The 27,216-nt window shown below is 43.9% G+C and overlaps 15 protein-coding genes and 1 non-coding gene across 16 annotated transcripts; 6 read left to right on the top strand and 10 right to left on the bottom strand.

Moving 5' to 3' along the window:
• Positions 1 to 2,230: 2,230 nt before the first annotated feature.
• Positions 2,231 to 4,126, top strand: PICMEDRAFT_74639 (hypothetical protein; the record flags this gene model as incomplete). The annotated part of the gene is made up of 1 exon (XM_019164829.1): positions 2,231 to 4,126. The coding sequence occupies one exon, from the start codon at positions 2,231 to 2,233 to the stop codon at positions 4,124 to 4,126; it is 1,896 nt and encodes a 631-aa protein (XP_019015510.1).
• Positions 4,127 to 4,246: 120 nt separating this feature from the next.
• On the bottom strand, positions 4,247 to 4,849 carry PICMEDRAFT_74638 (hypothetical protein; the record flags this gene model as incomplete). The annotated part of the gene is made up of 1 exon (XM_019164828.1): positions 4,247 to 4,849. The coding sequence occupies one exon, from the start codon at positions 4,847 to 4,849 to the stop codon at positions 4,247 to 4,249; it is 603 nt and encodes a 200-aa protein (XP_019015509.1).
• A 270-nt stretch (positions 4,850 to 5,119) lies between these two features.
• On the top strand, positions 5,120 to 6,177 carry PICMEDRAFT_18308 (hypothetical protein). The gene has a single exon (XM_019161943.1). It carries the CDS (start codon positions 5,155 to 5,157, stop codon positions 6,052 to 6,054), a length of 900 nt encoding a protein of 299 aa, XP_019015508.1. The 5' UTR covers positions 5,120 to 5,154; the 3' UTR covers positions 6,055 to 6,177.
• Positions 6,163 to 6,891, bottom strand: PICMEDRAFT_74636 (hypothetical protein; the record flags this gene model as incomplete). Its single annotated transcript, XM_019164827.1, has 1 exon — positions 6,163 to 6,891. The coding sequence occupies one exon, from the start codon at positions 6,889 to 6,891 to the stop codon at positions 6,163 to 6,165; it is 729 nt and encodes a 242-aa protein (XP_019015507.1).
• Positions 6,892 to 7,039: 148 nt separating this feature from the next.
• Positions 7,040 to 8,023, bottom strand: PICMEDRAFT_74635 (hypothetical protein; the record flags this gene model as incomplete). The annotated part of the gene is made up of 1 exon (XM_019164826.1): positions 7,040 to 8,023. One exon carries the CDS (start codon positions 8,021 to 8,023, stop codon positions 7,040 to 7,042), a length of 984 nt encoding a protein of 327 aa, XP_019015506.1.
• Positions 8,024 to 8,168: 145 nt separating this feature from the next.
• PICMEDRAFT_74634 (hypothetical protein) lies at positions 8,169 to 8,795 on the bottom strand (the record flags this gene model as incomplete). The annotated part of the gene is made up of 1 exon (XM_019164825.1): positions 8,169 to 8,795. The coding sequence occupies one exon, from the start codon at positions 8,793 to 8,795 to the stop codon at positions 8,169 to 8,171; it is 627 nt and encodes a 208-aa protein (XP_019015505.1).
• A 485-nt stretch (positions 8,796 to 9,280) lies between these two features.
• PICMEDRAFT_179251 (hypothetical protein) lies at positions 9,281 to 10,090 on the bottom strand (the record flags this gene model as incomplete). The annotated part of the gene is made up of 1 exon (XM_019161807.1): positions 9,281 to 10,090. A coding segment is annotated over one exon (639 nt), but the record flags the coding sequence as incomplete, so codon positions are not given.
• Positions 10,091 to 10,238: 148 nt separating this feature from the next.
• Positions 10,239 to 15,223, top strand: PICMEDRAFT_18305 (hypothetical protein). The gene has a single exon (XM_019161942.1). The coding sequence runs from the start codon at positions 10,275 to 10,277 to the stop codon at positions 15,081 to 15,083; it is 4,809 nt and encodes a 1,602-aa protein (XP_019015503.1). The 5' UTR covers positions 10,239 to 10,274; the 3' UTR covers positions 15,084 to 15,223.
• Positions 15,074 to 17,623, bottom strand: PICMEDRAFT_18304 (hypothetical protein). Its single transcript, XM_019161941.1, has one exon. The coding sequence runs from the start codon at positions 17,582 to 17,584 to the stop codon at positions 15,167 to 15,169; it is 2,418 nt and encodes an 805-aa protein (XP_019015502.1). The 5' UTR covers positions 17,585 to 17,623; the 3' UTR covers positions 15,074 to 15,166.
• A 416-nt stretch (positions 17,624 to 18,039) lies between these two features.
• Positions 18,040 to 19,976, bottom strand: PICMEDRAFT_18303 (hypothetical protein). Its single transcript, XM_019161940.1, has one exon. The coding sequence runs from the start codon at positions 19,875 to 19,877 to the stop codon at positions 18,213 to 18,215; it is 1,665 nt and encodes a 554-aa protein (XP_019015501.1). The 5' UTR covers positions 19,878 to 19,976; the 3' UTR covers positions 18,040 to 18,212.
• A 193-nt stretch (positions 19,977 to 20,169) lies between these two features.
• Positions 20,170 to 21,563, top strand: PICMEDRAFT_55937 (hypothetical protein). Its single transcript, XM_019163183.1, has 2 exons — positions 20,170 to 20,228; positions 20,318 to 21,563. Exons 1-2 carry the CDS (start codon positions 20,199 to 20,201, stop codon positions 21,488 to 21,490), a joined length of 1,203 nt encoding a protein of 400 aa, XP_019015500.1. The 5' UTR covers positions 20,170 to 20,198; the 3' UTR covers positions 21,491 to 21,563.
• PICMEDRAFT_t143 lies at positions 21,561 to 21,634 on the bottom strand. Its single transcript has one exon. It is a non-coding gene; the product is annotated as a tRNA-Met (tRNA).
• A 60-nt stretch (positions 21,635 to 21,694) lies between these two features.
• On the bottom strand, positions 21,695 to 22,594 carry PICMEDRAFT_18301 (hypothetical protein). Its single transcript, XM_019161939.1, has one exon. The coding sequence runs from the start codon at positions 22,531 to 22,533 to the stop codon at positions 21,985 to 21,987; it is 549 nt and encodes a 182-aa protein (XP_019015499.1). The 5' UTR covers positions 22,534 to 22,594; the 3' UTR covers positions 21,695 to 21,984.
• A 193-nt stretch (positions 22,595 to 22,787) lies between these two features.
• On the top strand, positions 22,788 to 23,198 carry PICMEDRAFT_13588 (hypothetical protein; the record flags this gene model as incomplete). The annotated part of the gene is made up of 1 exon (XM_019160083.1): positions 22,788 to 23,198. One exon carries the CDS (start codon positions 22,788 to 22,790, stop codon positions 23,196 to 23,198), a length of 411 nt encoding a protein of 136 aa, XP_019015498.1.
• Positions 23,199 to 23,918: 720 nt separating this feature from the next.
• On the top strand, positions 23,919 to 25,880 carry PICMEDRAFT_60520 (hypothetical protein; the record flags this gene model as incomplete). Its single annotated transcript, XM_019163442.1, has 2 exons — positions 23,919 to 24,147; positions 24,256 to 25,880. The coding sequence occupies 2 exons, from the start codon at positions 23,919 to 23,921 to the stop codon at positions 25,878 to 25,880; spliced, it is 1,854 nt and encodes a 617-aa protein (XP_019015497.1).
• PICMEDRAFT_18299 (hypothetical protein) lies at positions 25,698 to 27,157 on the bottom strand. The gene has a single exon (XM_019161938.1). The coding sequence runs from the start codon at positions 27,079 to 27,081 to the stop codon at positions 25,996 to 25,998; it is 1,086 nt and encodes a 361-aa protein (XP_019015496.1). The 5' UTR covers positions 27,082 to 27,157; the 3' UTR covers positions 25,698 to 25,995.
• Between the last annotated feature and the right edge of the window lie 59 nt (positions 27,158 to 27,216).

Raw genomic sequence — 27,216 nt, 5'->3', positions numbered from 1 at the left:
TGAAGTCCGGGAGCTTGATCGAATCGTGGCTACCGTTGACCTTCCCCCGTCCGGGCTCCCGGGAATGGAATCTCTCCCTAGAACTCTCTCTGCTGAAAATACCGCTGTTTCTGAACTTGCGAACTCTCTCAGCCACTTTCTTGGGAATCCGAGTAGACGAGCCTTCCAGCCTACTCGATCCTTCGTCGTCGTCATCCTCATACTCGTCGCCAAACACCTCATCATCAGAAAATCCCGGAATCTGATTGTACAACTTCATCAAGTTCGATGTGATACCGTTCCTCGTTGTCTTGTCGAGGTTGTCCTTGTCATGAAAGGAACTCAAAATGTCGTCAAAATCCGAATTGGCGTAAAAATGGGGGTCAAGCGGTTTGCCATGGATAAAATTGTTGGCTATCTTGAAGACATTTCTCGAGGATGAGTTTTTCTTCATTGGGTTACTTTCGATGTCCGACCTGACGCTGCCGGCAGAGTCCAACTCGTACTCACTAGAACGTCTGTCTCGCTTGGCACCACTGCTCATCATATTTCCTACCGAGAATCTCGGCTGAATCTTTCCAAGCCATTGTAGCACAGAGCTGGGTTGTGATTTGCTCTGTTTCTGGTCAATCGATTGGAAAGCCTCGTGCAGCATTCCCGAGTCCCTGCTCGGATGGTACTCTAGCGAGTTGTTCGACAGAGTGTCCAGAAACGGCTCCTGGTAGCGGTCCTGAAAATGATTGCTTCGGTCATCCTGCGAGGACGCAACTGTGTAATGGTAGAACTTGTTTGCAGAAACTGTGTCGTTCTTGTTCTCTGTTTCCTCGGAAGATGAGACTGAGCCTGTATCTGTAGAGTAATCAGGGCTCGAGTTTCCATAATCTGCAATCGCCTCATCATTTGCTGAAACCGGTCGTTGTTGTTTCACATCTGACTCGGACCTAGACAAAGTCCCTGACCCAGTTCCCGATCCGGAACCGTTCTTACTATCAGCTGCCCTCGGTCTGCTACCATCCTTCTCTCTGTTCTTCATCACATCCTTCACTTTGGCGTCCTTCTCGAACTGCTTTCTAAAATCTTCCTCGATCTCCTTCGTGGTCTCTTTGTGCTCAACCAAAGCTGGCATCAGCACCTCCTCGAGATCAGCAGCACCATTAAGGCCAATCTCCACGTTCTGCGAGCTGAACTGCGGCAAAACGGGGCCTAGCTCGATGTTCGATTCGTCGTCTTCTAGAATTGGTACATAGTCCTTCGGGTCCCGCCCTACAGGCACTTGAAACGGGTTGTAGCTGTTCGACAGCCTCGAGTCCAGACTGAATGGAGACGGATCCCGTGACCGTGACCGTCCCCGTGAGTGTGACCTCGACTTGGCCCGTTGAGGGGGCGATAAGGACTGCAGTCTGGTGTGGCTGCGTCCTCTCTCTTGTGACATCGTCGTCCTGATTTAGCTGTTTCCGTGTCCTGTGCCTGCTTTTGGTGCTTTTCGATGACACCCCACTCTCCGCCCATGGACGCTGCACTGGTTGCTTGCCTTGACTCTCTTAGAAGCCAAACAGAAACCCATCGATGTCCACCGACTGTCCGGCCTCTGCCCTGTTATCGTCGGCCAGATCGCCGTTGCTCCACCGTTGGGGCGCCTCGCTCGCCAGATCGCTTTGACCCCGCAGAGGGGGGGTCGCCCCGGCCTGATCGGGGCGGGTTACATGACAGAGGGGTCGGAGCAGGGACACGTTGATGGAGCCAGGACAGTCTCCTACGTATATGATAGTACATGTGAGCATTCCCTGGAGGGTACGGCAGCAATGGGGCTTAATGGGCACATTGTGGGGAGAGGAGTAAAAACTCAGTCTGCAAGGCAGGCCATAGAGGCTCTTCCTGTCCTCGAAAAAACATCAGTAGAAGGGCCGCATTACATAAGACGCGTTATGGCCCTGGATGGCTCCATAAACCCCGTCTATCGTGGATGCTGGCTTCTCCAGCAAGCTCGGCAGTCTTGCCGGAAGAGTCCCATCTCTGTCGCTGGCGACCTCGTGCTGAGGGCCCCTCGCCTTGACGGGTCCCGTCGCCACCCTTACACCGCACTGTAAAGTTTGTGTTTTTTTTTTCTCGTGTCAAACAAGCAGTTGTTTACAGCAGAGAACGTGAGAAGCAGAGACAGAAGCTTTATACGACTTTGATCGACTTTTAGCGGCTCGTCTGGACTAGGGACAGAACAACACTACAGCAGCACACATAAGGACAACTCGGCAGCATGTCTGGAAAATCTGACATATTCGTGGACGCCGCCATGAAGCCGTACAACTTCTACCTCTGTCCGCCCCTCAACAGAAGTGAGCGGTTGGTCGACATGGTGGAGGACAACGGAGGAAGAGTCGTGCACGACTTCCTTCAAAACTGCATTGTGATTTCCAGCCCCGACTACGTCGTTCCAGAGGACCTCAAGACAGCGCACATCTACTCTTACGAAGTGATCCAGGACTCGGCCAACAGAGGTGCTCAGCAGGAGTTTGCAAACTACTTGATTCACGTGCCGACGAAAAACAGAGAGTCTGTGCCCCACCAATACAGCGAGCGCAAGGACCAGCCAGGAGCCGGCGGAGGCGACGATCTGAGTGGCATCGGAGGTACCGGTGACGACTACAATTTTGATGTACCCGGCCATGGCCATGCAGGAGCTGGTGAGGTCAGCGGAAATGGCAACGGCAACGGCAACGGCAACGGTGCTGATATTAATGATGGTGATGATGGGGTGGAAGCAGAAGAAGCAGGATCAAACCATCTCGGCGTCCATGGAAGTGAGTTGATTTTTCCTCACAACAAATCTGAGGGCTCCATTGCGAACTATGATGACCACAGTGTTCGTTACTTCACCGACGAAGAGGACAAAGTGTTGATGGAGGAAATCAGAAAGCGGCACTGGATGGGCATCAAGGGACACAGCATCTACGAAGCGATCTCAAAGATGCCATATTTTGTCAGCAGGCGCAGAACTCCGGCCTCACTTCGTGAAAGAATGCGGACCTTGAAGTACAAAGTGGGCTATGTGTACAAGGTCGACAAAAAGAACAGATTGCTGAAGGACGCCAGTGGCAGCTACATCAAAACAACACAAATCACGTCCAAACTGACTCCCTACACAGCTGAAGATGACTTGCTTCTATGCAAAACAATATATCTCAAGTTGGATATAGTGACCGACGACAAGGGGTTCGAATCCGTCGTTTTCCCGACAAACTTTTTTGACAAGTTTGCAATAGTGTACGATACACACACGCCGGAGTCGTGGAGACAGCGGTATAAGAACTACTTGTCCATTTTTGGAATAGCCAACTACATCAAGTATTACATCATGGAGGTAAAAAACGACGAGGAGCCGCTGCCTGCAAATATCGCTAACAAAGAGTGGTTGCAGGCTAGAAAACATATCAAGAAAACCGACTGTCCAAGATTGTACTTTCCGAACATCCCCCAAGAAAATGAGTTTATCGACGAAAACCTATATTACATTGCTCTACCCGCTTACGATACTAAGATTTTTGAATTTGACAACCCATTCCGCAACATCAAGAAGGAGGAATCGGATGGTTTCTCTCCTGAACCGATCCCTAGCTCCAGTGCTGGAACGACTGAAATGGTGAACGACACTGAGAAAGCAATTGGAGTAGCTACAGCTGGGTCTGACTACAACGGCTTTGTTGATGAACCAACTACTGAATTCATAGAAGTAGCATTCAAGAAATCGTACAGAAAGTACGGCCCACCTATAAATCTTGCGAGTGTATCGGATAAGAAGGCCTTGATCACCACTTTCAAAAAGATTTTCTCTGTGCAGGGAGAGAAACTGGCTCCCAGAGAGCTTAGCAAGCGGCTCTTGGAGGAGGGCGTGCAAGAGTACTACACTGTGTTTTTGATCTACCGGTGTAACTCTATCAAGTCTCTTGTCCAAGAGTCATTGTTGAACTACGTCGAGACCGATGGTGCCGAGTTATTAGTTATGAAGCCCGGAATATGGTCCAACAAATGCATAGAGATGTTTGAGAAACACGACCCGAAGTTGGAGAAAATATTGAAGAGTTACCACGGAGAAAAAGGATATGTGAAGCAGGCTCGCTGGTTAAAGACGAGCAAGATGGATTTTGTCAGATGAGCAGTTCCTTCTAAAGTGTAAATTATAAGTCAAATTATTGTAAATTAAATTTAAAGGTTTTTATCCAATTACCTATGTACAAGGAGTAGTTCGTACAAGTGTCTTGCCAAATGCTGATGCCTATTTTGTCCCCTTTCCCGGCGCTACCACCTCTTCTTCACCGTCAACTATGACAATCACTTCTTCATCCTCCACTTCTTCTGCCTCCGGTCCTCCTTTCGCAGACCTTTCTAGTTTTCTGTACTTGGCCTTGGTCTTCTTCTTGGCTCTCTGTTTCACCATTTGCTTCCGGGCAATGAGAATCTGCTTCCTACTCTGCAATCCTTTCTCCATCTCTTCGATCTTAAGCGCAAGAATCTGACGGGCTATCTTCCTATTTTGGTCTCGTGAACGTGTAGCCTGCGACGTGACTACCAGGCCCGTCGGGATGTGTGTGAGCTGGACCTTGGAGTTCGTCTTGTTGATTTTCTGTCCGCCCTTCCCGGACCCACCCTTGATAAATTTCTCTTCAATGTCCGTTTCAAATATAGAAGGTCTTGGGGGCATCTTACTTGGTTTAGGGATCTTCACATTTAGTTTCTTCAGCTCTTTCAGCGGACTCAAAATTTCCTTTGGAGGCGACACTTCATCATCAGTGCAATATCGTTTGGAGTTAGAAAAGCTGCGGAAGAGCTGTGCCTTTACGCTCGCCACACGTTTGAAAGCTACCAGCTTTCGAAGCATGGTCTAATATGTACTTTCTTGTTTCAGTTCTTTAGCCTAGCTGTATATCTTCTGCCAAGGGCCCTTCTCCCATCCTTCTTCTGTCTTGCTTTACTCATTCCATCATTAGTACTGCGTTTCTATTCATTTTGCGGTCGATCGGCTCAAAATGGTTTTTTTCTCACATTTTTCCATTTTCTCACATTGTGGTCTGTAACTAGAAAATCGAAGATGATTGATTTGATGCTAGTAGAAGAAGGACCCAATTGTTAGAGAAAGCTGCTGGCTCTGTTGTAGGTGCCACCAAACAAGCACAAACAATAAGAATGGTAGGAGTAGCACGTTTTAGTACCGCTGCTGCCAGACTGGCAAGAACAAAGGGTTACAGAGTTGCGAGAGATGTGGAGCTCAGAAAGCCAATTCTTCCAACCATAGACAACATCAAAGTGAGAGATGACCACCCACTATGGGAGTTTTTCCACAAAAAGAAATTTGTCCGTTCTCCAGATGAGTTGGATGTGCAGGGGAGATCTTGGAAGGTGCAGGATTTGAGGAAGAAGTCATTTGAGGATTTGCACGCTCTGTGGTATGTGTGTTTGAAAGAGATGAACAGGATACAGAGAGAAGAGGTCATCTACGAAGACATCGGGAGTGCAAAGATGCAGCAGTGCATGCAGCTCGAAACTGCAATCAAAGACTCCATGCTTTCCATCAAACAGGTGTTAACTGAAAGAGAGGCATCTTTGGCAAATGCGAAGGCAGAATTCAAGGTTGTTGGTGCTGAGTACCTTCAAGAATTCAAGCAATCATATTTGGACAGTGAGAATGTGGAAACGGACGAATGGTTTGACAAGCTAGAAAGATTACAGTATGCTATCTACGGTATCAACTCAACTTACGAATCTGTCGTTATCAATGAGGAGTTCTTACAAGGTATCAAGTACATTTCCTCCTTGTACTTTGAAAAGTTCTCGGAAAAGAGTGAAGTGAAAATTGAGAGCCTCAGAGATATTGTTGAAGTGTACAAGATCTTCGAAAACGGTTCGACGCTGGAAGGCTTCAAAGTTGCATGTGAAGGTATATTAGAATATAGGGAGAGCGATTTGGTTATTCCTCCATCCAAGGAGATCATGGTTATCCAGAATTTGGTCGACGAGAAGATCAGCGAGGCAAACCAGATTGCTGAGCCAGAAGAAGTTGCCGAACAACCAAAGACAACTGTTTAGACTCCTGTGGATGATGGTTGAATGATTATTTTGATAATACACCTGTAAATAAATATATACACATAATTAAAAATGAAAACGTCTATAACTGTACAAGGGAAAAAGATCTCACACCTGGATTTTATTCTCGATGGTATCCAAGAGGCTGATTAACTTTGTGGTTGCAGTTTTCCACTGGGTTTTCGATTGCTCGATGTGTTTGCTGATGTCGTCGCACTCCTGTATTTGCGTTTGGATCTGTCTCTCTAAATCCTGAGTGGAAAGCCTGAAGGAGCTGTTTTTTGAGAAGGTGAACTCATACTCGTCCTTTGTCGGGTCATTTCTGTCTTCGTATATGAGCCTTCCAGAAGACAATATCAGCTTCAAGTCGTTGGTGTCCCTGTCGAACAACGTGTTGAGTTCTGTCCTCGTTAGTTTGATTGTCTTGGTCTTTGTGAAATAGTCCTGTATCGTTTTGTTGAGACGGTTTCTATTCTCCAAAAGCTCCTTTGTGAGCTCGATTTTCTTGGTCAAGTCCTTGAATTCTTTGGAAGAGGCTATTATATGGGCGGTGATTATTCTGCTGATGGTTAAGTCGTATTTCTCGACCTCGGCGTAGCAAATGTTGTATTTGGCGAGGTCAAAATCAAGGCCCAGTTCCGTTTTCAGCTTCGCCATTTCAATATCCTTATGCAGCTTGTCGATTCTCTCCTGCGTGAGAGACTCCAAGTTCCCGCTTTTCACATCCATCAGCAATGTAAGCACTTCACCCTTGACACGGACAAACCATTCCAAATCGAGGTCCTGAACGTCTCTCCGTCGTTTCACCAAGTCCTCAAGTTCTGCCTTCCTGAGCATTATGTGTCAATTGCCTAGCAGATATATGCGAGTGCCTGGGTTGAACAAACAAGCACCAGACGAGCCTTTACCAACAAGATACAGGTATTGAGCTAAACCATGCTATACTATACTATACTATACACATCTTTTTTTCTCCGGCCCACTCTCAGGCCTCGCACTCCAGGGCGTCCTTAATGCACCCTATGACAGCAGTGCTCTGGATGTTGTCGTTGCCGCCTTTGGAGATGCCGTACTCGATGTCTGCAAGGCCCTGGAGAAGCTTGGCCTTCGTAGCCGGCTTGAGCTCGTACTTGTCGAGGACGTCCACGAAGGAGTTGATGAGGTCGATCAACGCTAGTCCCTCGACCCGGCGAATCTTGATCATTGTGCTGAACGCGTCGGCCCAGTCGTTCTTCACGATGGCGTCAAAGATGGTCTCTATGGACCGTGGCTTCGGTGCCCCGATGCAGTCGTAGATCATGTCCGAGTCGATCTCGTCCGTTCCCGGGTTGTCGAGGGCCGACTGGCACGCCTGCAGCACGTTCAAGGCCTTCCGCATGTCTCCGTGGCTCAACGACACCAGCGTGTCCTTGGCCTCCGCCTCGATGTGCAAGTGCTCCATCTTGGCCACGTACTCGACTCTCTCCCTCACGGCGTCGTTGGAAAGCGGGGCAAAACGGAAACGGGTGCACCGGGACAACAACGCCGGGTTGAGCTTGTTCGAGTAGTTTGCCAAGATGCAGAACCTCGTGTTCTTCGTGAACTTCTCGATGACCCGTCTCAACGCATTCTGCGCCACGTTTGTCATCGCGTCCGCCTCGTCCAAGATGATCAGCTTGAACCCGGTTGTGAAGATCTGTCTCGTGCTGGCGAAGTTCTTGATCTGGTCTCTCACGACATCGATACCTCGGTCGTCCGACGCGTTCAGCTCGAGCACCATGTTTTTGTAGTTCTTCCCGTACAACTCCTTAGCTAGCGCAATGATCGTAGACGTCTTGCCGCTCCCCGGTGGTCCGTAGAACAACAGATGCGGAATTCGGCCCTCTTTGGCAAACTTCCTAATCGTGCCCACCGTCTCCGTCTGCCCATAGACGTCGTCTAGGCATTGCGGTCTGTACTTCTCCACCCACGGCAAATTCTCTGCAGACATGTCTGTCGAGCTTGGTTCTTGGTCTTACCTGCGTTTTCCCTACATAATTACTTACATACACAATGTCTCCTTCATCTTCAGGTCCATCTTCATCTCCATCTTCATCTTCTCCTCTCCTCTCCCTGTCAGGACGCGTCATTTTCCATCATTGGCCGATCGCCGCACTACTGCTGAAAAGAGTATCTCCGGAAACACCGGTACCGCCGACAGCAGACTTTATATCCGTCGCGGAAATACCGTCTCCGCCGGCGGCCTTATCGCCGTCATCGCCGTTGTCGCCGTCGTTGTCGCCGTTAGCGCCGGCGGTACGGTTATTGCTGCTAGTGGCAGTCAGATTGACACCCTTGCGAAGGACGGCAGGGTAGCGATATTGCTTGAGGTCGATGTGGGTGGCCGAAGGATTAGAGGCGAAGTCGCAGTCGGTGTAGGACTCGGCGGCGCTGCCGTTGTTGCTGATGACCCAGGTCTTCACCTCGTAGCCTTGGAGCTGGGCAGGCTCGTTCGTCAGCGTTAACGGAGTCTTCTCGTCATGCGGAGTTGCAGCCATGTCGGAGGCCTCCGGGGTATTTGACGCCGTGGTGTTGGTGGTGTTGGTAAGGACCGAGTTGGCGGCGGCAGTGCTGTTGCTGTTCAGTAGCAGTGCGTCCTCCTTACTTGCGGCGAGAGGGTCGTACCAGTCTCTCACCCAGTGGTTATTTTCGTCGGAGCCGGACTTGCCCTGGGCAAGCGGGGTGCTGTTTCTGCCCTTGTAGAGGTCTCTTCGTAGGGACATGGGTGTGGGTGGAGGGGTGTGTGTGGACGCTCTGCTGAGGAGAATGGTGAGCCGGGTCCGCTGCCAGTTGACATGAATCGCCAGCAATAGTGGTGAAGAAACATAACACGCTCGCTCCGTCTTTTTCAGACACGCACGTATAAGGGCGGATGGGCTCTACTCTTATCTGCGGATCCACCCAGAGCAGGAATGTCGGTGACGTGGCCCGGACGGTCGGTGGTGGGCCGCCGCAGGAAACCCACCAGCCCAGCACGGTCGTGTCCCCATCTTTGGCGAACCAAGCTAGTCTGTACAGCTCCCTGCGGCAATGGCTCAACTTTTCCAAAGAAAGAGAGGGCTCATTGTAATTATTCACCAGGTAGATTATGGCGGTCTCGCTGAGAAACCAATGCAGAAATATACACATCTTATTTGTGTCCTTCGTATAGAAAAGGGGTCTAGTACCCTGCTGTTGGAGGCTTGTGCGTACCACACTATCACTGCAAAAGAGAAGCCCTTCTGCTGTTGATTACCTCTGCCAAAGTTGCACTGCCCAACACCGCTGCCAAGAATGGAGTGCCTCAGGTCATTCCAGATTGAGCAGGAGCTTTCGCAGCGTGTGATTGCCCAATGGCTCGTAGACTTGCCATAACAAGCAGGCACGCCCGCAACAGCGTTCATATGTCACTTTCAAGTATCTCCCGCTGCAAAAGAGACTCCTCCACGCTACTCTCGTCACTCTCATCACTTTCCCCAACACTGCTCTCGTCTCCACTCGGCTGGCCCAGCAGACGTCTGCTGTGCAGCAACTTCGACGCAGCAGCGACATTGATCAGGCTGTCTACAGACACTGGCTCAGAATCGGCTCTCGGATCCATCGCAGACTTTACCAGCACCTCTCGCACCTCCGCTTCTGGCATGTTCTCGTCGTCTCCTCGATAGAGCTCTATCATCTTTCCATATATGTGTTTCCGGTCGATCTTCAAGATGTTCGACAAGTGTGTAAAATTGTACCGCACAACGATCCCTTCTGTAGTCTTCTCCAATAGCGGTAGGACTTCTCGTAATATGGCAATGTTGTCCCGTGTCCAGGTTACTCTCTCCAGTTTGTCGCCGCTAACTTCCCTGCCTTCGTCGCTGTTTTGCATCACATCAACGGCAAAGTCATCCGCTCGCACAACAACGGCAGGAATTTGATTGCCCTTGCGCCCCATACCTCGGTACTCTAATTGACACGACCAGTTGTTTACACCACAATGTATATTCGAATTCAAGAGAGCATGTTTATGCCGGCCACATCGACTGCCCTTCAAACCACTACACGTCCTATATCGCATTTAGCGAGCTGCCAGTAGCGACGCCAAGCCTTCTCGGTGAACATTATTTCTGTTTTTTCGGTCTTTCATGCCTCATTGAACTTTCTTCTTCCTGGATATGTGTCACCACATTCATACACTTCAGCCCTACAGACCCTCTTGTCCTACTTGTATAACGCTTCTGATGGATGTGCGAATCATCACGTATGATTCGTATCAATCTGCCCCCACCCCGCTCGACAAGTCTGTCGTGACCATAAACGGGAAAACTGAACCATCGATTACTAAATTTTACATCAATCGTGTACCAATAATCAGGATTTTTGGAAAGCTGCCCACAAACCACACCTGCTTGTTACATGTTCATGATGTTTTCCCCTATTTGTACATCAACTTTCCGAAGGCAAATGGATGGGATTTCTTAGCATTGAGCCCTGAAAACATTGCGGAGTTGGATAGATGGCTTGTGGAGATAAACAAAGCTTTGTCCGAATCTTTCAAAAAAAAGCACAAGAAACCTCGGACCTATAGAAAGAAAGCAAAGCGTAAATATACTAAAGAAAGAGATCCAGCAGATCAAGTTTTGGGCGGCCAAGATCACACCAAAGTTGAAAATGATTACCAATATGGTAACGGGGAGGTGGACGTGGACGTCGATGATCTTGATGATGATGATACTGATGATGATGATGATTGCAGCAGTGACGAGAGCTGTAACGATTTTTTTCATTCGTACGTTTCAGATCTGTCCATAGTCACTGGAATGCCATTCTACGGTTACCATTTGCAAAATATGACGTTTTTGAAAATCAGCCTAACCTCTCCCAAATACGTTACTAGGCTTGCAAGACTTCTCGGAGAGTCAAAAGTTTTTAACAAGTTCATTCAGCCATATGAATCTCATGTTCCTTATAATTTACAATTCCTCATAGACTACAACTGCTATACTTTGAAGGAGATTAATATCACAGATTATATCTGGAGAACTCCCTTAGTTATAGTCAATGACTCGTACAATGTTGCTGCCTATCAAACTTTTTTTGAAACCTACTTTACACGTTTCAATTCTCAGAAAATTGATTCTAGCCTCAAAAAGTTTTTAAATGAGCACTTATACCCACTGAATGGTAGGATTAATGTGTTAGATCCTGAAAGTCTTCCCAGAATTGGCCGTACCATGGTGGAACTTGATATAGTTGCCGGGTGGATTATTAATCGGAGCTCTCTTCATGAAAGAAAGATTCCCGGACTATGCGATAATGTATTGCTGGATGATAAGGTGCAGTATATCAGCTCAACCAAATCATTGTTAGATGATGTTGACAACGTGCGCAAAGGTAGAGGCTTGCAAATTGGGGGTTCTCAACTAGGCCTTTTTGATAAAACACCCCGCAGTGTTAGCTCTTCGGTAAGGTGGAATGACCAAGAAGAAATAGACAAGCTTTTCTCTAATTGTGTGAAGCTGTCGGAAAAGTCGTATTACGAAAAGTTTAATGATTCTGAATTCACTCGGCTAAAATCTCCTAAGCCTGAGGCATCCTTTCCTTCCAGTTTTCAAAGTATTGGTATTTTACACCATTTTCCTGATCCTAATCCAAAATATTTACTTAATACCGATATGATAGACACTAAAAGCGACGACATATTTGATCAAATATTAATATGTTCCAAATCCTTCACATCCAATAGTTCTTCAATTATAGAAAACCAGAACATTTTTGACCTAACAGGCCATAACAATGTAGGGGACCCATTCAGCTATCCGAAGGATGAAGTCATCGAGTCTAGTACTGAAAATGAAGAGGTTGAGATAATTGATGAGTCTAATGAAATCAGTACCAACCCAGACCATTCGGTGTCTAATCTCACGGAAAAGTTACAGGGAGCATCTACTTTAGAGGAATCTGTTGTGTTTGACAATTCTGATCTTCGCTTTTTGGAATCAACACAATCAGACAATATCAAAAAAAAGCTCAGAGAACCATCCATTTTTACTCAGAGAGAAAAACTATCTGCCCATGAGATTTTCACTAATTATTTCGAAGACTCAGATCACGGGGAAAAAATCTATAGTTTTAACTTACAGCAGCCTAAAGTTCACAGCAAGGATGATTTTTTGAACTCTTTTCAAACGAATTATCATATGCTCAAAATTGAATATCCTGACCCATTTTATTCCAAGTTGAGCAATTTTGATTCAAAACCTTTCATATTTGCAGGAGAAAAGTTTCAACTAAACTGTACTGAAGTTGATACCAATCTTTACCCCTCAGGCACTCAGCTAAATACTTTTACCAAGGGGACAGACGATTTATTCATTTGGAATTATACACCTAAAATGCCTTCCCCGGCAGATGTAAAAAGTTGGCTAGACACTGAAAAAGTTTTAGATCCACCTTCTTTTGTATTCCACTCCCAAATCAGGGGACCCACTCAAAAATTTAAAGGTTTCAGATATGCATCTTTGAAAACACCACCAGAGAGAATGGCTAATAGCAGCTTGACCATGGACCAGCTTTTGTTAATTGTTGAGATACATATCAACACTAGTGGTAATAAGATGCCGGATCCTAAAGTGGATGCGATATGTGCAGTGTTCTGGAAAACTAATATCGAGAACTTTACGTTTGACCAGGATTTTCCGGCAAGTGGTAGTCTGGTAAATACTGATGGCAACATTGCAGAAGAGCTTTCAAAAATTTCTAATCAAACTGAACTGTCTATTACTCGCTATGACAGTGAATACGAGATGCTAATTGGACTTGTTTCTTTGGTTGAATATCTTGATCCTGATATACTTGTTGGATTTGAATTGCATTCCTTATCTTGGGGCTTTATTCTTGAAAGAGCAAAGTATAAGTTCAAGATTGATTTGTGTCAAAGACTTTCTCGTGTCGTGTTTAAACACAATAACAAAATTGGCGATAGGTGGGGCTATACGCATGCTTCTGGAATCAGAATCACGGGAAGGCAACTATTCAACTTATGGAGGAGGCTGCGAAGTGAATTGAATTTGAATCATTACAGCTTGGAAAATATTATTTTTCACATATTTCATGTAAGAATTCCAACCTTTTCTTGGAAACAGTTGACAAATTGGTGGGTTAGCGGCCAGGGAAAATATCTCAGCTACGTTATCAACTATCATAATTCTAGAATAGAATACGAAATGGAGCTGATTACAAAACTAGAAATAGTAGAAAAAATAAATGAACAATCTAAATTGTTAGGTATTGATTTTTACTCAATGATTTACAGAGGAAGTCAGTTCAAAGTGGAGTGTTTGCTTGTTAGATTAGCCAAAGCTGAAAACTTCATGCTAATATCCCCATCAAAAAAGCAAGTTTTTAAACAGGACTCACTTGAGTGCATCCCTTTAGTTATGGAGCCTAATAGTGCTATGTTCAAGAGTCCACTTGTTGTTCTTGATTTCCAATCTTTGTATCCTTCGTTGATCATAGCATACAATATCTGTTACTCCACTATGTTGGGGAAATTGAAAAACTACGATCCATATAAGTATACTAAAATGGGTGTCACGAACTACAAAACACCCGAAGGCATTTTGAAACTCTTGGAAAGCGACATCAATATATCACCAAATGGTGTTATGTTTGCTAAACAAAATATCAGGAAATCCGTACTTGCAAAGATGTTGACTGAAATTTTGAATGCAAGGATATATATCAAAAGCACCATGAATGAATTCAAAGACGACGATGTACTTCGGAAACTATACAACAACAGGCAACTGGCTTTGAAACTAATTGCTAATGTGACATATGGATATACTTCCGCATCTTACTCTGGAAGAATGCCAAATTCAGACGTTGCGGATGCAATTGTTTCATGTGGTCGTGAAACATTGCTAAAGGCTGTTAAAGAAATTGAAAAGACCTCCAAATGGGGTGCTAAAGTTGTCTATGGTGACACTGATTCTTTGTTTGTTTATCTACCGGGAAAAACTAAAGCTGATGCATTTAGAATTGGTAAAGAAATGGCTAATCATGTAACATCATTGAATCCAGAACCGATTAAGCTTAAATTCGAAAAGGTCTACTTACCCTCTATCCTTGTGAGTAAAAAAAGATACATTGGTTGGTCTTTTGAACATGAGAGTCAAGTAAATCCAAAATTTGACGCCAAAGGTATTGAAACTGTTCGCAGAGATGGGATTCCTGCTCAGCAGAAAATACTCGAAAAAGCAATTTTGATACTTTTCGAAACAAAGGACATTTCTCAAATAAAAGATTATATTTTGGATGAGTTCTTGAAAATCGTAAAGAACAAAATTAACTTGCAAGACTTCCTTTTTGCGAAAGAGGTAAGATTGGGAACGTACAAAAATGAAAAGTATATACCTCCAGGTGCTCGACTGAGTATGAAAAGGGTCCAAAAGGATCACAGGTCAGAACCTCAATACAAAGAACGTGTTTTTTACTTAGTGAGAAAAGGTCATAACAAAGAAATTCTTAGAGACAGGTGCGTTTCTCCCGAAGACTTCCTGAATAATGCAGCCTTAGAACTCGATTCTGACTACTATATTAATAAAGTATTGATTCCGCCGCTGGAAAGAATATTTAATTTGTTTGGCGTGGATGTTAGAGCTTGGGTGAAAGAAATTCCAAAAATGTTATCATACACAGGTGTCGGAGTGACGCTGCTTAATGTCAAAGTGGTATCATGTGTATGTTGCCATAAAAGTGAGAATCTGAAGACCAGTGATGATTCGAGCCTTTGTGAGAATTGTAAAAAAGAAGAATTAAGGACTGCGCTGACACTGAAGAATAGGCTAAAAGTAAAAGAAACGAATTGTATGAATTACATCAACTTTTGCAGATCATGTTCCGCCTACGCAGTTGGAGAAGCTGTAAATAACAAGGTTGCAAAAAGTTGCTGCAATGTGGATTGCAGTGTATACTATACTCGGATGAAAGTAACGAGAACAACCGATGTCATGATACGAAAATACCAAAAAATACCCGATTGGTGATCAAATGTTTATCAAACAATATAGATTTATGTAGGAAAAAATAAGGACAAGCTATAAACATCGTAGGCTAGTTTTAGAAAGAGTCATGAGTTTGGGTCATTAAGCTCCTTTAGTAAGGAAAGATCAAGTTCCTTTAGTTTAGATGCATTTTTTTTTACCAGATCATGCAAAAAACATGTATGAGCCACCTTCTTTTCGAAAGCTAATGATTTCCTCAAGTTGACATAGTCAAACATTTTTTCATAACCATTCATTGAAATACTCAAGTACTTCAACACAATGGCAACTTTTGTGTTAAATTCATCAGAAGTCAAAGTTCCTCGAGTTTCCTCAAACTCTATGAACTCGACTATGGATAGTATATGGTATGCATCAGCTATCATATCAACTCTTTTTATTTCTAAAATTTTAGGTAAAAATTCAGAAAGTAAATCCTTAACGTCGGGAATCGATTGGATTGGGTCCACCTTTAACAACAGATTACACAAGCATATAATACATTCGCAGAGGTTGAATATAAGTGAGCAAGCATGTGCACGATTGGCCGCACTGAGTAATATAGATATACCTCTTTCAGGATATGGTGTGTAATTCGTAAAAGTATAAGATAGAAGGACTTGAAATCTTATAAACCAATGATTGTTGTAAACCAAAGAGTTTTCTTTCATTGACGTCAGTTGTTTCGTGATAATGCCAATGCCTTCGGTAATATTATTGATTTTCAAATTGTAAATTGCTCGTTGATAAATCAACTCATTTGTAACTTCTTGGTCGTCCAAGCCTTCAGCCAGGGCTATCATGTTGTCCATTAAAATATCGCTCTGAGGGTATTTGCATTGATTCAGGTAATGATAGAAAAGTATGATATCGTGTCCCATTTTCCATTTCTTTGACATTGAAAGATCCTTTAAAGCCGAATCTTTAACTGATGATAGTAGTTGAAAACTTTCATCTATTTCCCCCACAAAATATAGGTCATTTGCTTTTCTTATATATAAGAGAATAAGATCAAATTCATTATTTTTTTCTTTAGCAAAATCAATTGCTGTTTCTAGGTAAAGGTTTCCAATTGAAGGATAACCAATTCTTTTCCAAATTGTATCTGCCACCTGGCATGCAGTTATGAAGATTCCCTTTAGTTCGTCAGTATCCTCAAAATTCAATATCAGATAAAAGGTTTTAACCATATTTTCCATTACAACAGTCAAGCTTGATCCCTCAAGTAAAGAAACAACTACTTCAAACTGAAATGAAATTGACTGCAATGATAGATTCTTTGTTTCTTTAGTTTTGAGACGTAAGAAATCCATAATTTCGGATCTCGATGGGTGGTCCTTCAGTTTGACAAAGTGCTGTGGCTTGGAGATAATAAAGTTCAATAGCCAAGTGAGTAAGTAGTTTAAGCAATCTAAATCTTTATTTTCTCGGGCAACTAGAATAGCTTCATCAATGGCTCTCAGTGCTTCTTTATTTGCTCCAAAAGAACTATGCAAGGTTGCCAAAGCTAAAAGGGCATAATGATAAAAGTACTGCCTTCTATTCGACATCATGTAGTCAAAATATCTATGGAGAGAATCAAATGATTTATCGTAATCAGCCTGCCTCCAGCTATTCAAATGCTCCACATGGTACGAAGACGGTATAAGGCTTCTATCCGATTGAGACAACGAGCTGAGTAATTCCGTTAAGGACTTGGGCAAAGAGGACGATTTCCTTTGTAAAGTGGAAACTTGTGACTGAAATAAACTCGCAAGATCCATATGAGAATACACCAGGGATGTTGATTCATTTATCCCTATGGTTGCATTAGGTAAAATGTCTTTCTCAAACATTGAGTAGGTGCTGTAGTCTTTAGCGTTATTGAACTCAAGTGTACTATCAACTCCGTTTAAAGTAATCCAATGTAATTCTGTTTCTTTCCTATACAGCAAGAAGCCTTTCCATATTTGTATTCCTTCTTCAAAGGTTAGCGTTGTCACACCCAATGCAATTACTGAAATAAAGCTGCCAAGAAAACTTGAGCAATAAAGTGATTTTTTAGGTTTGTTGATATTTGGTAAACCTCTTGCAGAGCCTATTAGTTGGGGGCTTGGGTCAATCAACAAGTTGGCTGAAGAAAGCAAAAAAGTAAAGAAATCATCGTACGATTTCAATTGCCACATTTGCTGTAGCAGGTAGTAATGAATTGACTTTATGTCACGCTCCACTGTCTCCTTTTCTTTCACCCCAGAGGAATTAAAAAATGAGCGTATTGACGATCCCACTAATTCCATAATCTCTGACAAGGAAGGAAAAAATTTCTGGACAATGTCATACTCTGCACCAGAGCTACAATTTTTGTCGGGTTCGTTTTCGATCATTTCTACCAGAATCGAAAGAATTGGAGGTATACATCTCTGTGGTATTTTTTTGTAGCAGTATCCCGAAATGATGGCCAATATTGGAATTTTTGATGTCGTTATAACCGGAGTTAATACCAACTTCTTGGATGAGCTTTCCATATTGCTTTCAATCTGTTTATAGATTCTATTCGAATAACTGTGTACTATAGATAGTTTTTTCAGTGGTCGTATCATAATGTAAACACGACGGAAAGGAAGCTGATCAATTCATGTTTCTAACTTTTGTGTTACGTAATTGACTCCCCCTTTTTTCCGTCCCACGGACTTTCGACCAAGTTAACGCAAATTCTGCTCAGATATTTGATTGCCTTACGTTCCACGAAAACAGAAGGTGTAATTCCAGTGAAGAAAACTCTCTACTGAAGTCAGCCCTTCCTATCAAGCAAAATACAGGGTTGAGATTTTTGTCCCCAGTTTACTGCAATAATGATGCAACTGCCGAAAACTTTGCAACATCGTAAAAAAGAGTTGCAAATTGAAAAGGTATTTCGTAACAAACCTACAATGAAATACTTGAAAAGTCTATAGAACCAAAATAAAAGTACGTAAATTTTTGCTTGATTAGAAACTTTGTGACTACAATATCGTTGTAGACAATACTTGAATTGGAATGAAATTTCGAATTCAAATACAAGACTTTGTTAATAAAAGTACAAACCTGAAAGAATTGGTTCAATTAATATAATGTACAATTTCATCGACTTAGTAAAAATATGAAAAAAAGAGATTATCTCAATTGCATGAAGGCGTCCAAGAGAACAGACGAAGAGTTTTCGTCATTTTTTGTCTTCTCAAAAACATTCCAGAAACGCAGGGTCTCGTCACCGGCACCTGTGACGATGGTTTGCCCGTCGGGAGACATAGAGAGATACAACACTCTATAAGTGTGGCCTGTAAGAGATGCTATCTGCTGCATTGTATTGTATTTCCATATCACGATTTGATTCCTCGAATATCCATGGGTTGAAACTAATTCATTGGAGTTTTTAGACCACGCCAAGTTACACACTTGGGATCCAGTGTCGACGTCGCTTACTTTATTTCCCGTAAGTGTACTCCATGTTTTAATTCTTCTGTCAGCGGTACCTCCTCCAGATGCAAGTATTCCTCGCTGGTGGGGCGACCAGGCAATTGCCTTCACAGCGGCTTGATGCTCAGTGAATTTATATAGTGGTTCACTGTTCAAACCATCCCAAACAAACAATTTGTTGTCATTACCACCGGAAGCTAATTTGTTTTCTTCAATATTCCATTTCAATCCACAAACCTCTTGTTTGTGAGACTCCAATCTTTGCATGAAGTGAGCCGGTTCTCTCACGTCACGATGCAAAATTGTTCTATCTCGCGATCCAGATGTTAAGACGTGCTGATTCCATGCAAGTGATGATGCCCTCATGGAGTGGCCAGTCATTGTTCTAGTACACTTGCATGTTGTCGCATCCCAAATTTCTACCAAACCGGAGTTTGTTCCGATAGCAAGATGTGTGCCTGATCCGATCCAAGAGAGACTGCAGATACTGTCGGTAGCACCTAGATCACACAAGTGATTTACCGATCCAGATGCGCCGTCCCATAAATAAACCGAGGATCCCAATCCTACAGCTAGAACGTCCTGCGACCCCCAATCAACTAAATTCAAATAAAAGTCGTCAGCCAAATCGGGAGCATCGAGCACACGGTATGGCATTTTTGATATATTTCTTGTTTTCTTCTGTGGGGATAGCAACAAGCTCTGAGTGTCTGCTCGTACCGGTGACAGTGAATACAATTCATTTTGCGCATCCAGAGAAGATGAGTTGGGTCTGGTTTTCGAAGGTGACTGGTATGTAAAAAGATTTCCTGTTTGCCTCTGAGGGGTTCTTTGCAAACTTTCCTCTCGACTAATACTGGTGTAATCGGAAGCACTGCTTCGGTCATTTAAAGAACGACTGCTGCCGTTAGCATTGTTGTAGTTGATGCTGTGAATTCCGGCTTCGGCATTATTCATGTTTGGCGGAGGGGTCACTGCTCTAGAGTTCATTGATGAGGAGCTCTTCGGTCTTCGGGAAAAGGACATGGGCACGTTGTCACCGAAAAGTTCGGTTTTAAGCACAGAATCAAAAGTCCGGTTAGCCTCCTCCTCTCGCAGGTAATCTGGGTCGTTGGAGTTGTTGTTGTCTACGCTGCTGGACATGTCTGCTGATGCATATGCCGGTTGGGAATACTCGGAGTTTGCCAAACTGAACGCAGCCTGTAAGTCAACACCGGACCTTGTCGGTATATATCGGTCACTGTACACTATCTTCTTCTTGTTCCTTCGAGGAGTTGAGGGCGACATGAACATGTTGTTCGCATTCAGACCTGCGGATGTGTTTTGGCCCTGAGGCGTATTCATAGAATTGTTGTCACCCATCGGGACGGAGTAGAGGGCGATAAAAGCAAGCTGTCTCTATCTTTCTTCCCGGTGGTACGGATGTATAAGTACGTTTTTGCTAATGCTGTCCACTTGATCCCGGACCCATGTTGGGCATAAACAACCCCAACAGGGAGAAAAAAGGTACTCCCAAAACAGACGGCATGTCTCCAGACCAATCTCCACCTCCCGGATCGGCGCGTTGCCCCATCTTTGGGCAGTCGAGAATAGTTATCTATTTAAACGCATATGGAGAGGTTTAGCACGAGGGCGTTTGGGGACTAAGGTAGCGGTCAGGCTAAAACAATCTGTCACCAGATAATGAATGCTGAACAGAAGCAGGCTGTGATTGTACGTAGGAAAGAATACATGTTTTAGATGTGACCCTTTGAAGAAGGTGGATACTAACCGATTTTTGACATGATATTTTTTCAAATTAGAATGAGAACCGTATCAAAGCTTTGGAGAAGATCAGACAACGGCAGCAGCTAGTGAAACAGGCTGTGTCTGGCGTCGGAGAAAGCAACTGTGAAAGGCAAGGCGGTTCCTTGAAAAATACGGCTGAAATAAACCCAAGGCCGGCAGCGGAATTGAAACGAGCTAAACTGACTCTGACTCCGGAGCAGCAGCAGCTGATCGAGAAAAATCGACAAAAGGCTCTAGAAAGACTTCGAATGAAGCAAGGTGTGGCATCTGGTGCTTTGAGAGATGCTTCTCAAGCATCATTAAAACAGTACCAGCCTGCAGTACCTGGTGCAGTCAATGATGGAGGCCCAGGAATAGGAGCTGGTTCTTTGGCAACTAATCCCGCAGCTAACAAAGTTTCTTCAAATTACATTAGGCCTTCGGTTCACAAAGCGGACTACATAGAGTATGATTTCTCTACAATGCAAGATACTTTTGGTGGGTTTGTATCGAACAAGAAAGTGGATAAAAATGGGAACCCTATTGAGATGACTTTAACGGACTGGAAAAACCAGCAGCTAGAGAAGAGGAATATGACTGTGCGTGGTGAAGATGAAGACGACTTGCCACCTATGGATTTACAGAATGCTCCGAAGTGCTACGAGTGTGGGTCGGTGGACTTGGACAAAAAAATGCTAGAAGTTTTCAACTGCAGGGTTTGCAAGAGTTGCAAAGAGAAGCATCCTGAAAAATACTCGTTATTAACGAAAACGGAATGCAAGGAGGATTACTTTATGACTGAACCAGAGCTTGCAGACTTGGGGTTATTCAGGCGAATAGTAAAAGAGAATCCACACAGTGGCACGTTTTCTCGAATGCAGTTGTTCTTACGATATCAAATAGAAGAATATGCTTTCAAGAAATGGGGGTCATCGGACAACCTTGATAACGAGTGGCTACGTAGAGAAGAGATGAGGAAGAATAGGCGTGAGAAGAGGTTCAACAACAAGTTGAGAGAAATGAGGAAGAAGTTAAGAGCTGAGGAGTTAACTCGAAATCTACGTTCACAGAGGGATAAAAAGCACGTACATGATTGGTCATTTCCGGAGCGAAAAAAACCAGTAGATAAAGAGGAGGTGCCTGAAAACTCTTTTGTGAAAAGATGTGTTGATTGTGGCATGGAGGTTGAAGAGATTTTGATGTTATGATAAGTTGTTTCTTTCTATAACAGTAGTTGTAGTTAACAATGGAATGAACAATTATGGGTATTAAAAATAATGCTCTAGGCGAGATTCGAACTCGCGATCTTCAGATTATGAGACTGACGCCTTAACCAGCTGGGCCACCAAAGCAATTGTTGGAAATTTAGTTTTGGGGTTATACATCATCGCTTTTATGTCTTCGACGATCGACCGCATAATAAATATGATTTGTGTAATTTTTTAAGTAGAGCTATTTACTTTGCAACAAAGACCTTTTGAGATTTCCTTGAGTATTTATCGATTAGGTAATCAAAACGATATTTGCAAGAAAGTATAAGTAATAGCCAGAATTAGACTAGACTAGGGATATATACAGGACTTGACGACGTGCTTTGGTTGACCTTTTAGCTTGAAGAGTGCCTGGTAAAGCACCGGCACACTAACTTTCACTGCCCCAGTTGCGTACTGCGAAACAGTAGGATTGTTTGCCACGACAGCCTTCATTCAATCTTTTCCTGCTCTTGCTTTAAAATCCGTAAAAAGAATTGTAAGCTGTACTTGGCAAACAACTGCATATTGGTGGACCTATCGTTTGATTCGGTGCACATCTCGCAGGAGTGCCCCCCATTGGGACCGCAAATTCCAAGATAGACCGTTCCGACCTTTGCGTCGGCGTCATTGATGCTGCCATTGTCATGACCCAATCCTACATTGGTCGAGGGTCCTGCATATCCTGTCTCTGACAAAACATAAGTGGATCCAAACTCTACACGGAGGTTTCTGGCCATCTTCAAAGCAACATTTTCACATGGACCGGTGTAACTGTTAATCTGCTGGTTATTCCACCCTGATAAACGTAATCTTGACTTCAAGCTGTAGATGGACCGTCCGCCATCAAAGAAGCTAGATGCTCCTGGCAACGATATGAGATATGCGCTAAGTAATCCGCCGCATGCTCCTTCGCTGACTGACACTGTCTGATTCTTCCTGATGAGGATCTCGGCAATCTCTGCCACAAGCTGCTTGATGTCTTCTGGTGGGAAATTCATAACCCGGCTGGCCTAATCTAGCAAGGCTTGTTTTTTAGGGAGACAATTACACGGCCCATTGCATTCCCAACTGTTCCACGGAGTAGAACATGAATGATTTAAGAGACAGGAAACATGAAAGCCGGGGAGGAGCGAGAGCACTTTTTCGTTTGCCTCTGACGGGTTCTTGACTTTTTCCTCCTCCTTCTCTCCACTAGACAAGAAGTTGAAGGGTAAGCCAGGCCTCCTCAATTACACAACATCGGACAAACAAGATGACAGTGACATTGCCATTAAAGTTTAACGCAGGAAAGGTAGATTACAATGAGGATACCGGTGTATACACGCCGCTAAACGGACCAGGAGAGATCGTAGTTGACCACAGTCCTGAGGGCGAAGGGTGTTACTCCTTCACATGGAGACCCCGTCAAAGCACGTCATCCGCAGCGGACGAGTTGCTTGTCTTTGAGGGTGATGTGGTGTGGCAGAAGATAAATTCATGCAAGAGCGGGAGGGTATACATGTTGGCGTTCTTGAGTTCAGGTGCCAAAAACCTCTACTGGATGCAGGATGTGAACGACGACGGCGCCGGGGAGGACGACGAGGATCTCCTTTCCAAAGACTCCAAGCAGGATTTGGAGATTGCTAGCAAACTAAGGGGACTCCTCTGTGAACAGTCTGAGTAGATAGACAGAAAAACAAACTAGTTTTATAGATGTGGATAGAAAAGGCGTGTAATTGTAACATGTCTCCGTACTGCTACGCGGTTGCCCTGCTCGAGTTATCGTGAGTGCCACGGACAAAGACGTTGTCTGTTTCAGGTTTGTTTGGACAACCGTGCAGCACTGATACAGAGGAGATCACCGACCATGTCTGCCTTCGAGGATGTCCATCCAGCGGGCCACAGATCTGTGAGCCCTTCTTTCTCCCCCTCCTCTTCGTCGTCGGACGTACTCAATGGCACCCCGAGTACTCGCCGGCTTCAGACTCAGGCTCCGACTCACATACAAAGAGTTTTGGAAACGCCAGTACAACTAGGAAGCACCATCCTGTTACCGTCATCTTCCCCATCAACAGCACAAAATACTTTGCCCGGAAGCCGTGAAGACAGAAGTAGAGGTGGGAGAACAGGAACAGCAGAACCAGAGATATCCCAGCTTCAGCAGCACTATCAGCGTCACTACCTGCAACAACTTCTCTACAATCAGCAGTTTCAGCAACTACACACTTCATCAAGCCAGTTGTTGACTCTAAGTAACAGTATGCCTTCCCACTACAATATAAACGGAGGCTACTCGGGCGAAATGTCAGGAAACAGCCCATATGGAATTCCTATGGCATTGGTGCCTAGTTTAAACATTACAGAAAAAAACAACGGTAAGCAACAACAGACAGCACAGCATGATATGGTTCATTCTACCAATGATGTTTCTACTTGCCCGTATGGTTGCTGCCATACCCCCAGCATTTCGGAACATTTGTTTTTAAACGGACTAGTGAGAGGCGACCATTACGATGTCATTATCAGAGCTTTCGGAAAGAAGTACAAGTTACATAAACTTTTCCTTGACCGAAGTCCATATTTTAGATCTCTATTTTCTTGGTCTACCAGCATGAAAAGTCATGCCAACACAAGCGGCAACTCGAGTTCAGACTCAGAGTCAGACCCGGAGTCTGATTCAAATGGCTCTGATCGAGGGAAGAGTTCCAGAGGCACGAAAACAGACTCCGATTATAGGAAAGTTTACGATCTACGTTTTGAGGAAGATGGTGTATTCAGTGATAGTACATCCCTCAGTTGCAAACAGAAAAGTTTTGAGTTGGCAATATCAAGGTTATATGGCGCTGTGAATCTGAAGGAAGAGTGCAAAATCCCATACAATATGATTGAAATTGGCCAATACCTTGCTCTATCAGATATTGTCTGTACAGCAACAGACTACATTGTTAAGAATATGAGTATTTTGAACCTTGCCGAAAACCTGAGCTTTGCCATAGCTTGTGAGTACGGATCCGCAAGTCAAAGAATAATTGAAAATGGAAAGGGTATATTATGCGCCAATGGATGGGAGCAAGGACCAGATGCATGGGATGGCATACCAACTACCATTGCAGCTGAGGTTCTCGGTGAGGACTACTTTTTTGTTCCTACAGAATGGGATAGATGCATATTTATTATAAAGCTAATAGAAAGAAGGTTAGAGTCCTCCTGCCTAGAAGAAGAGATAGATAATGTTGCACCTTTGAAAAAAGTACTTAATGAGAAAATCCATTATTGTCATATTCCTCCAGATCAGCTACAGGAGTTGGAAGAACTCTGCGATATCAATGGTGAGAACTACATCAAACCTCATGTTTTGCATTCCGCTCTATGGCAGGCAGTTCAATTGGAGACACTTATTTCCAGAGCTCAAGATTCCCCTCACTTGGATAACGTTATAACCTGCCCAAGCTCACCTTCGAAAAATCACAAATGGTTTAAGGTTCCGTCAAAGGATGAAACCTTGTCCGGACTTCCAAAAGAATTGGATGTATTGTTATCACAAAGTCTCTCAGCTACTGCTGTGAACCAGTTGAATTCGGACGATAGTAAAACCACACAGGGAGAAAATAATAGTTTTGACACTGATGAGAAAATGTTTGTTTGGACAAAAATCCCTCCTTTCAGATTTTCGATTTCGTTTGCCAATGTCTCTGAACTTTCAACAGACAAAAGGGTTTATGGCAAAACTTTCTGGTATGCTGGCTCATATTGGAACTTGTATTTACAAAAGAGCCATATTCAGTCTAAGAATAGTTACCAAGTGGGGGTTTATTTACACAGAGCACACAACGGCTCTTCCAATTCATCTTCCAAAAGTGGCCTAATTAACCCCGACATATATGCGAACAATGTCAATTACAAGCTTTCCCCAAAGAAGTACCAGAGACAGGAAAAAATATTGTCGTATCAAACTGTCCCAATTGAGAGGACCGAACCTAACAGCAATGAGCTTTACGGAAATCGGAGCAATGAGTCCACACTGGAAAGCTTGGGAATGAACATGATAGATCTGTCAGTATCCGATGATAGTAAGCCAACAGTTGCAAGCTATGATAGAACTACCAAAGCTATGAAACGGAAATCAAATGGAATGATAAGTTATGAAGACCAAAGAAATGCAATCAAAGTATATTTCATCATATTTACACCTTCTCGCCGGGCCATGCCTACGATAACCTCCTTTTTGTCTGTTCCAAACGATTTCAGCAAGTCCCAGAGTTGGGGTTGGAAAAGTAATAACATGTGTGTCTTCAACGAAGATGGAACTTTTGCCGAGGGTCAGGATTCCAACTTAAAGTTCATGATTCTACTAGGAAATGTATAACAACCTATTCCTTGATAATGTTAAGTATAAAGTAATCTGTTCAGGAAAAACATACATAGAAAGAAAGTAAATTAGAATAATAAATAATAAGGAGTTGCACTAACATCTTACGACATTATATCCATTCTGTTGACCACGAAAGTTTTTCGACGGGCTTGAAAGGAGCAATCTTCAACTTTGAATCATCAAATGCGATAACATCAGGAATCTCGACCTCTTTCTTGACCAAAACACATTTGTCCTTACAAACGAGTTTAGATTCATCCATACAGTAGAATGTGTTTCCAAAGGTTGAAACGAAATCCTTCAGCTTGTCAAGCTTACCCGCCTTGTCAAAAATTTCAGCAACATATCCAATGGCATATCTTTGGGTGTAGACACCGGCACATACACCTACATGAGTAGACTTCTTGGAAAGGTCATGTGGCGCCGAGTCCGATCCAAAGAAAAAGTAAGGCTTACCGGAGACAGCAGCATTCAAAAGTGCACGTCTATCTTCTGGCAATTTCGCAACGGGCTTACAGAAGTTGACTGGGTTTCCCGCCCAATCGTCAATGGTTAGGAACAGGTGATGTGCAGTCAAAGAGGCAACCACTTTTGGTTCTTCGTTTGGTTTAAGATCTTTGTTGAGTTCGTGGATCGCATCTACGGCAGCCTTTGAGGTACAATGTTCAAGCACGATCTTCAGTTCTGGAAAATCTTTGTGGAGTTTTGCAAGGGCAGGCAAGAACTTAAGTTCTGCGTTGAGCACATGGATGTCCTCCCCACTATCATGTGAAGAAGGTTTTTCACCATGAAGATTCAACACTAGTCCTTTTTCCTGCATCACCTCGAAAATCGGATAGAAGGCAGAGAAATCGTTAGGATCAACACCAGCCTGGGAGTTGGTCGTGACACCCGCTGGATAGCACTTAATACCACGGATAACATTTTCATCTGCAGCCTTTGCGACAATCTCAGGAGTTAGCAACTTGGAAAGGTAAAAAGTCATCAAAAAAGTGGTCTTTGGGGCCAATTTCTGCAAGTCCTTTTGGTATTGGACAACTCTATCAATGTCTGTCAGAGGTGGAGTCAAGTTCGGCATAATGTATGCAATAGATACGCCACCTTCTCTGACAGTTGGAGCAACAAGTTCCATCATCTCTCCCTGTCTAAGATGCACATGATAATCTGCAGTGTGGCCAAGCTCGATTCGGGACATTTTTGTGGCGTAAGTAGAGTAGGCACGTTTATAAAGCACCTGCAGTGTACTGAACATAAACCGGATTACAGCTCTTACGTTTATAGGGAGCCAGACAAGTTTGGCAAGGCATCCATGCTGCCTGCTATTAAGATC

This window comes from Pichia membranifaciens (assembly GCF_001661235.1).
Source record: "Pichia membranifaciens NRRL Y-2026 unplaced genomic scaffold PICMEscaffold_7, whole genome shotgun sequence".
NCBI lineage: Eukaryota > Fungi > Ascomycota > Pichiomycetes > Pichiales > Pichiaceae > Pichia > Pichia membranifaciens.
Note: the sequence above shows the minus strand (reverse complement) of the source record. Positions and strands in the feature narration are given on the sequence as shown.

Coding starts and splice junctions, on each gene's coding strand:
- PICMEDRAFT_18308 (XM_019161943.1), top strand. CDS start 5,155: ATGGTAGGAGTAGCACGTTTTAGTACCGCTGCTGCCAGACTGGCAAGA.
- PICMEDRAFT_18299 (XM_019161938.1), bottom strand. CDS start 27,081: ATGTCCCGAATCGAGCTTGGCCACACTGCAGATTATCATGTGCATCTT.
- PICMEDRAFT_18303 (XM_019161940.1), bottom strand. CDS start 19,877: ATGGGTGACAACAATTCTATGAATACGCCTCAGGGCCAAAACACATCC.
- PICMEDRAFT_18305 (XM_019161942.1), top strand. CDS start 10,275: ATGGATGTGCGAATCATCACGTATGATTCGTATCAATCTGCCCCCACC.
- PICMEDRAFT_55937 (XM_019163183.1), top strand. CDS start 20,199: ATGAATGCTGAACAGAAGCAGGCTGTGATT. Junction 20,229..20,317: donor AACAGAAGCAGGCTGTGATT/GTACGTAGGAAA, acceptor TTTTCAAATTAG/AATGAGAACCGTATCAAAGC.
- PICMEDRAFT_18304 (XM_019161941.1), bottom strand. CDS start 17,584: ATGGAAAGCTCATCCAAGAAGTTGGTATTAACTCCGGTTATAACGACA.
- PICMEDRAFT_18301 (XM_019161939.1), bottom strand. CDS start 22,533: ATGAATTTCCCACCAGAAGACATCAAGCAGCTTGTGGCAGAGATTGCC.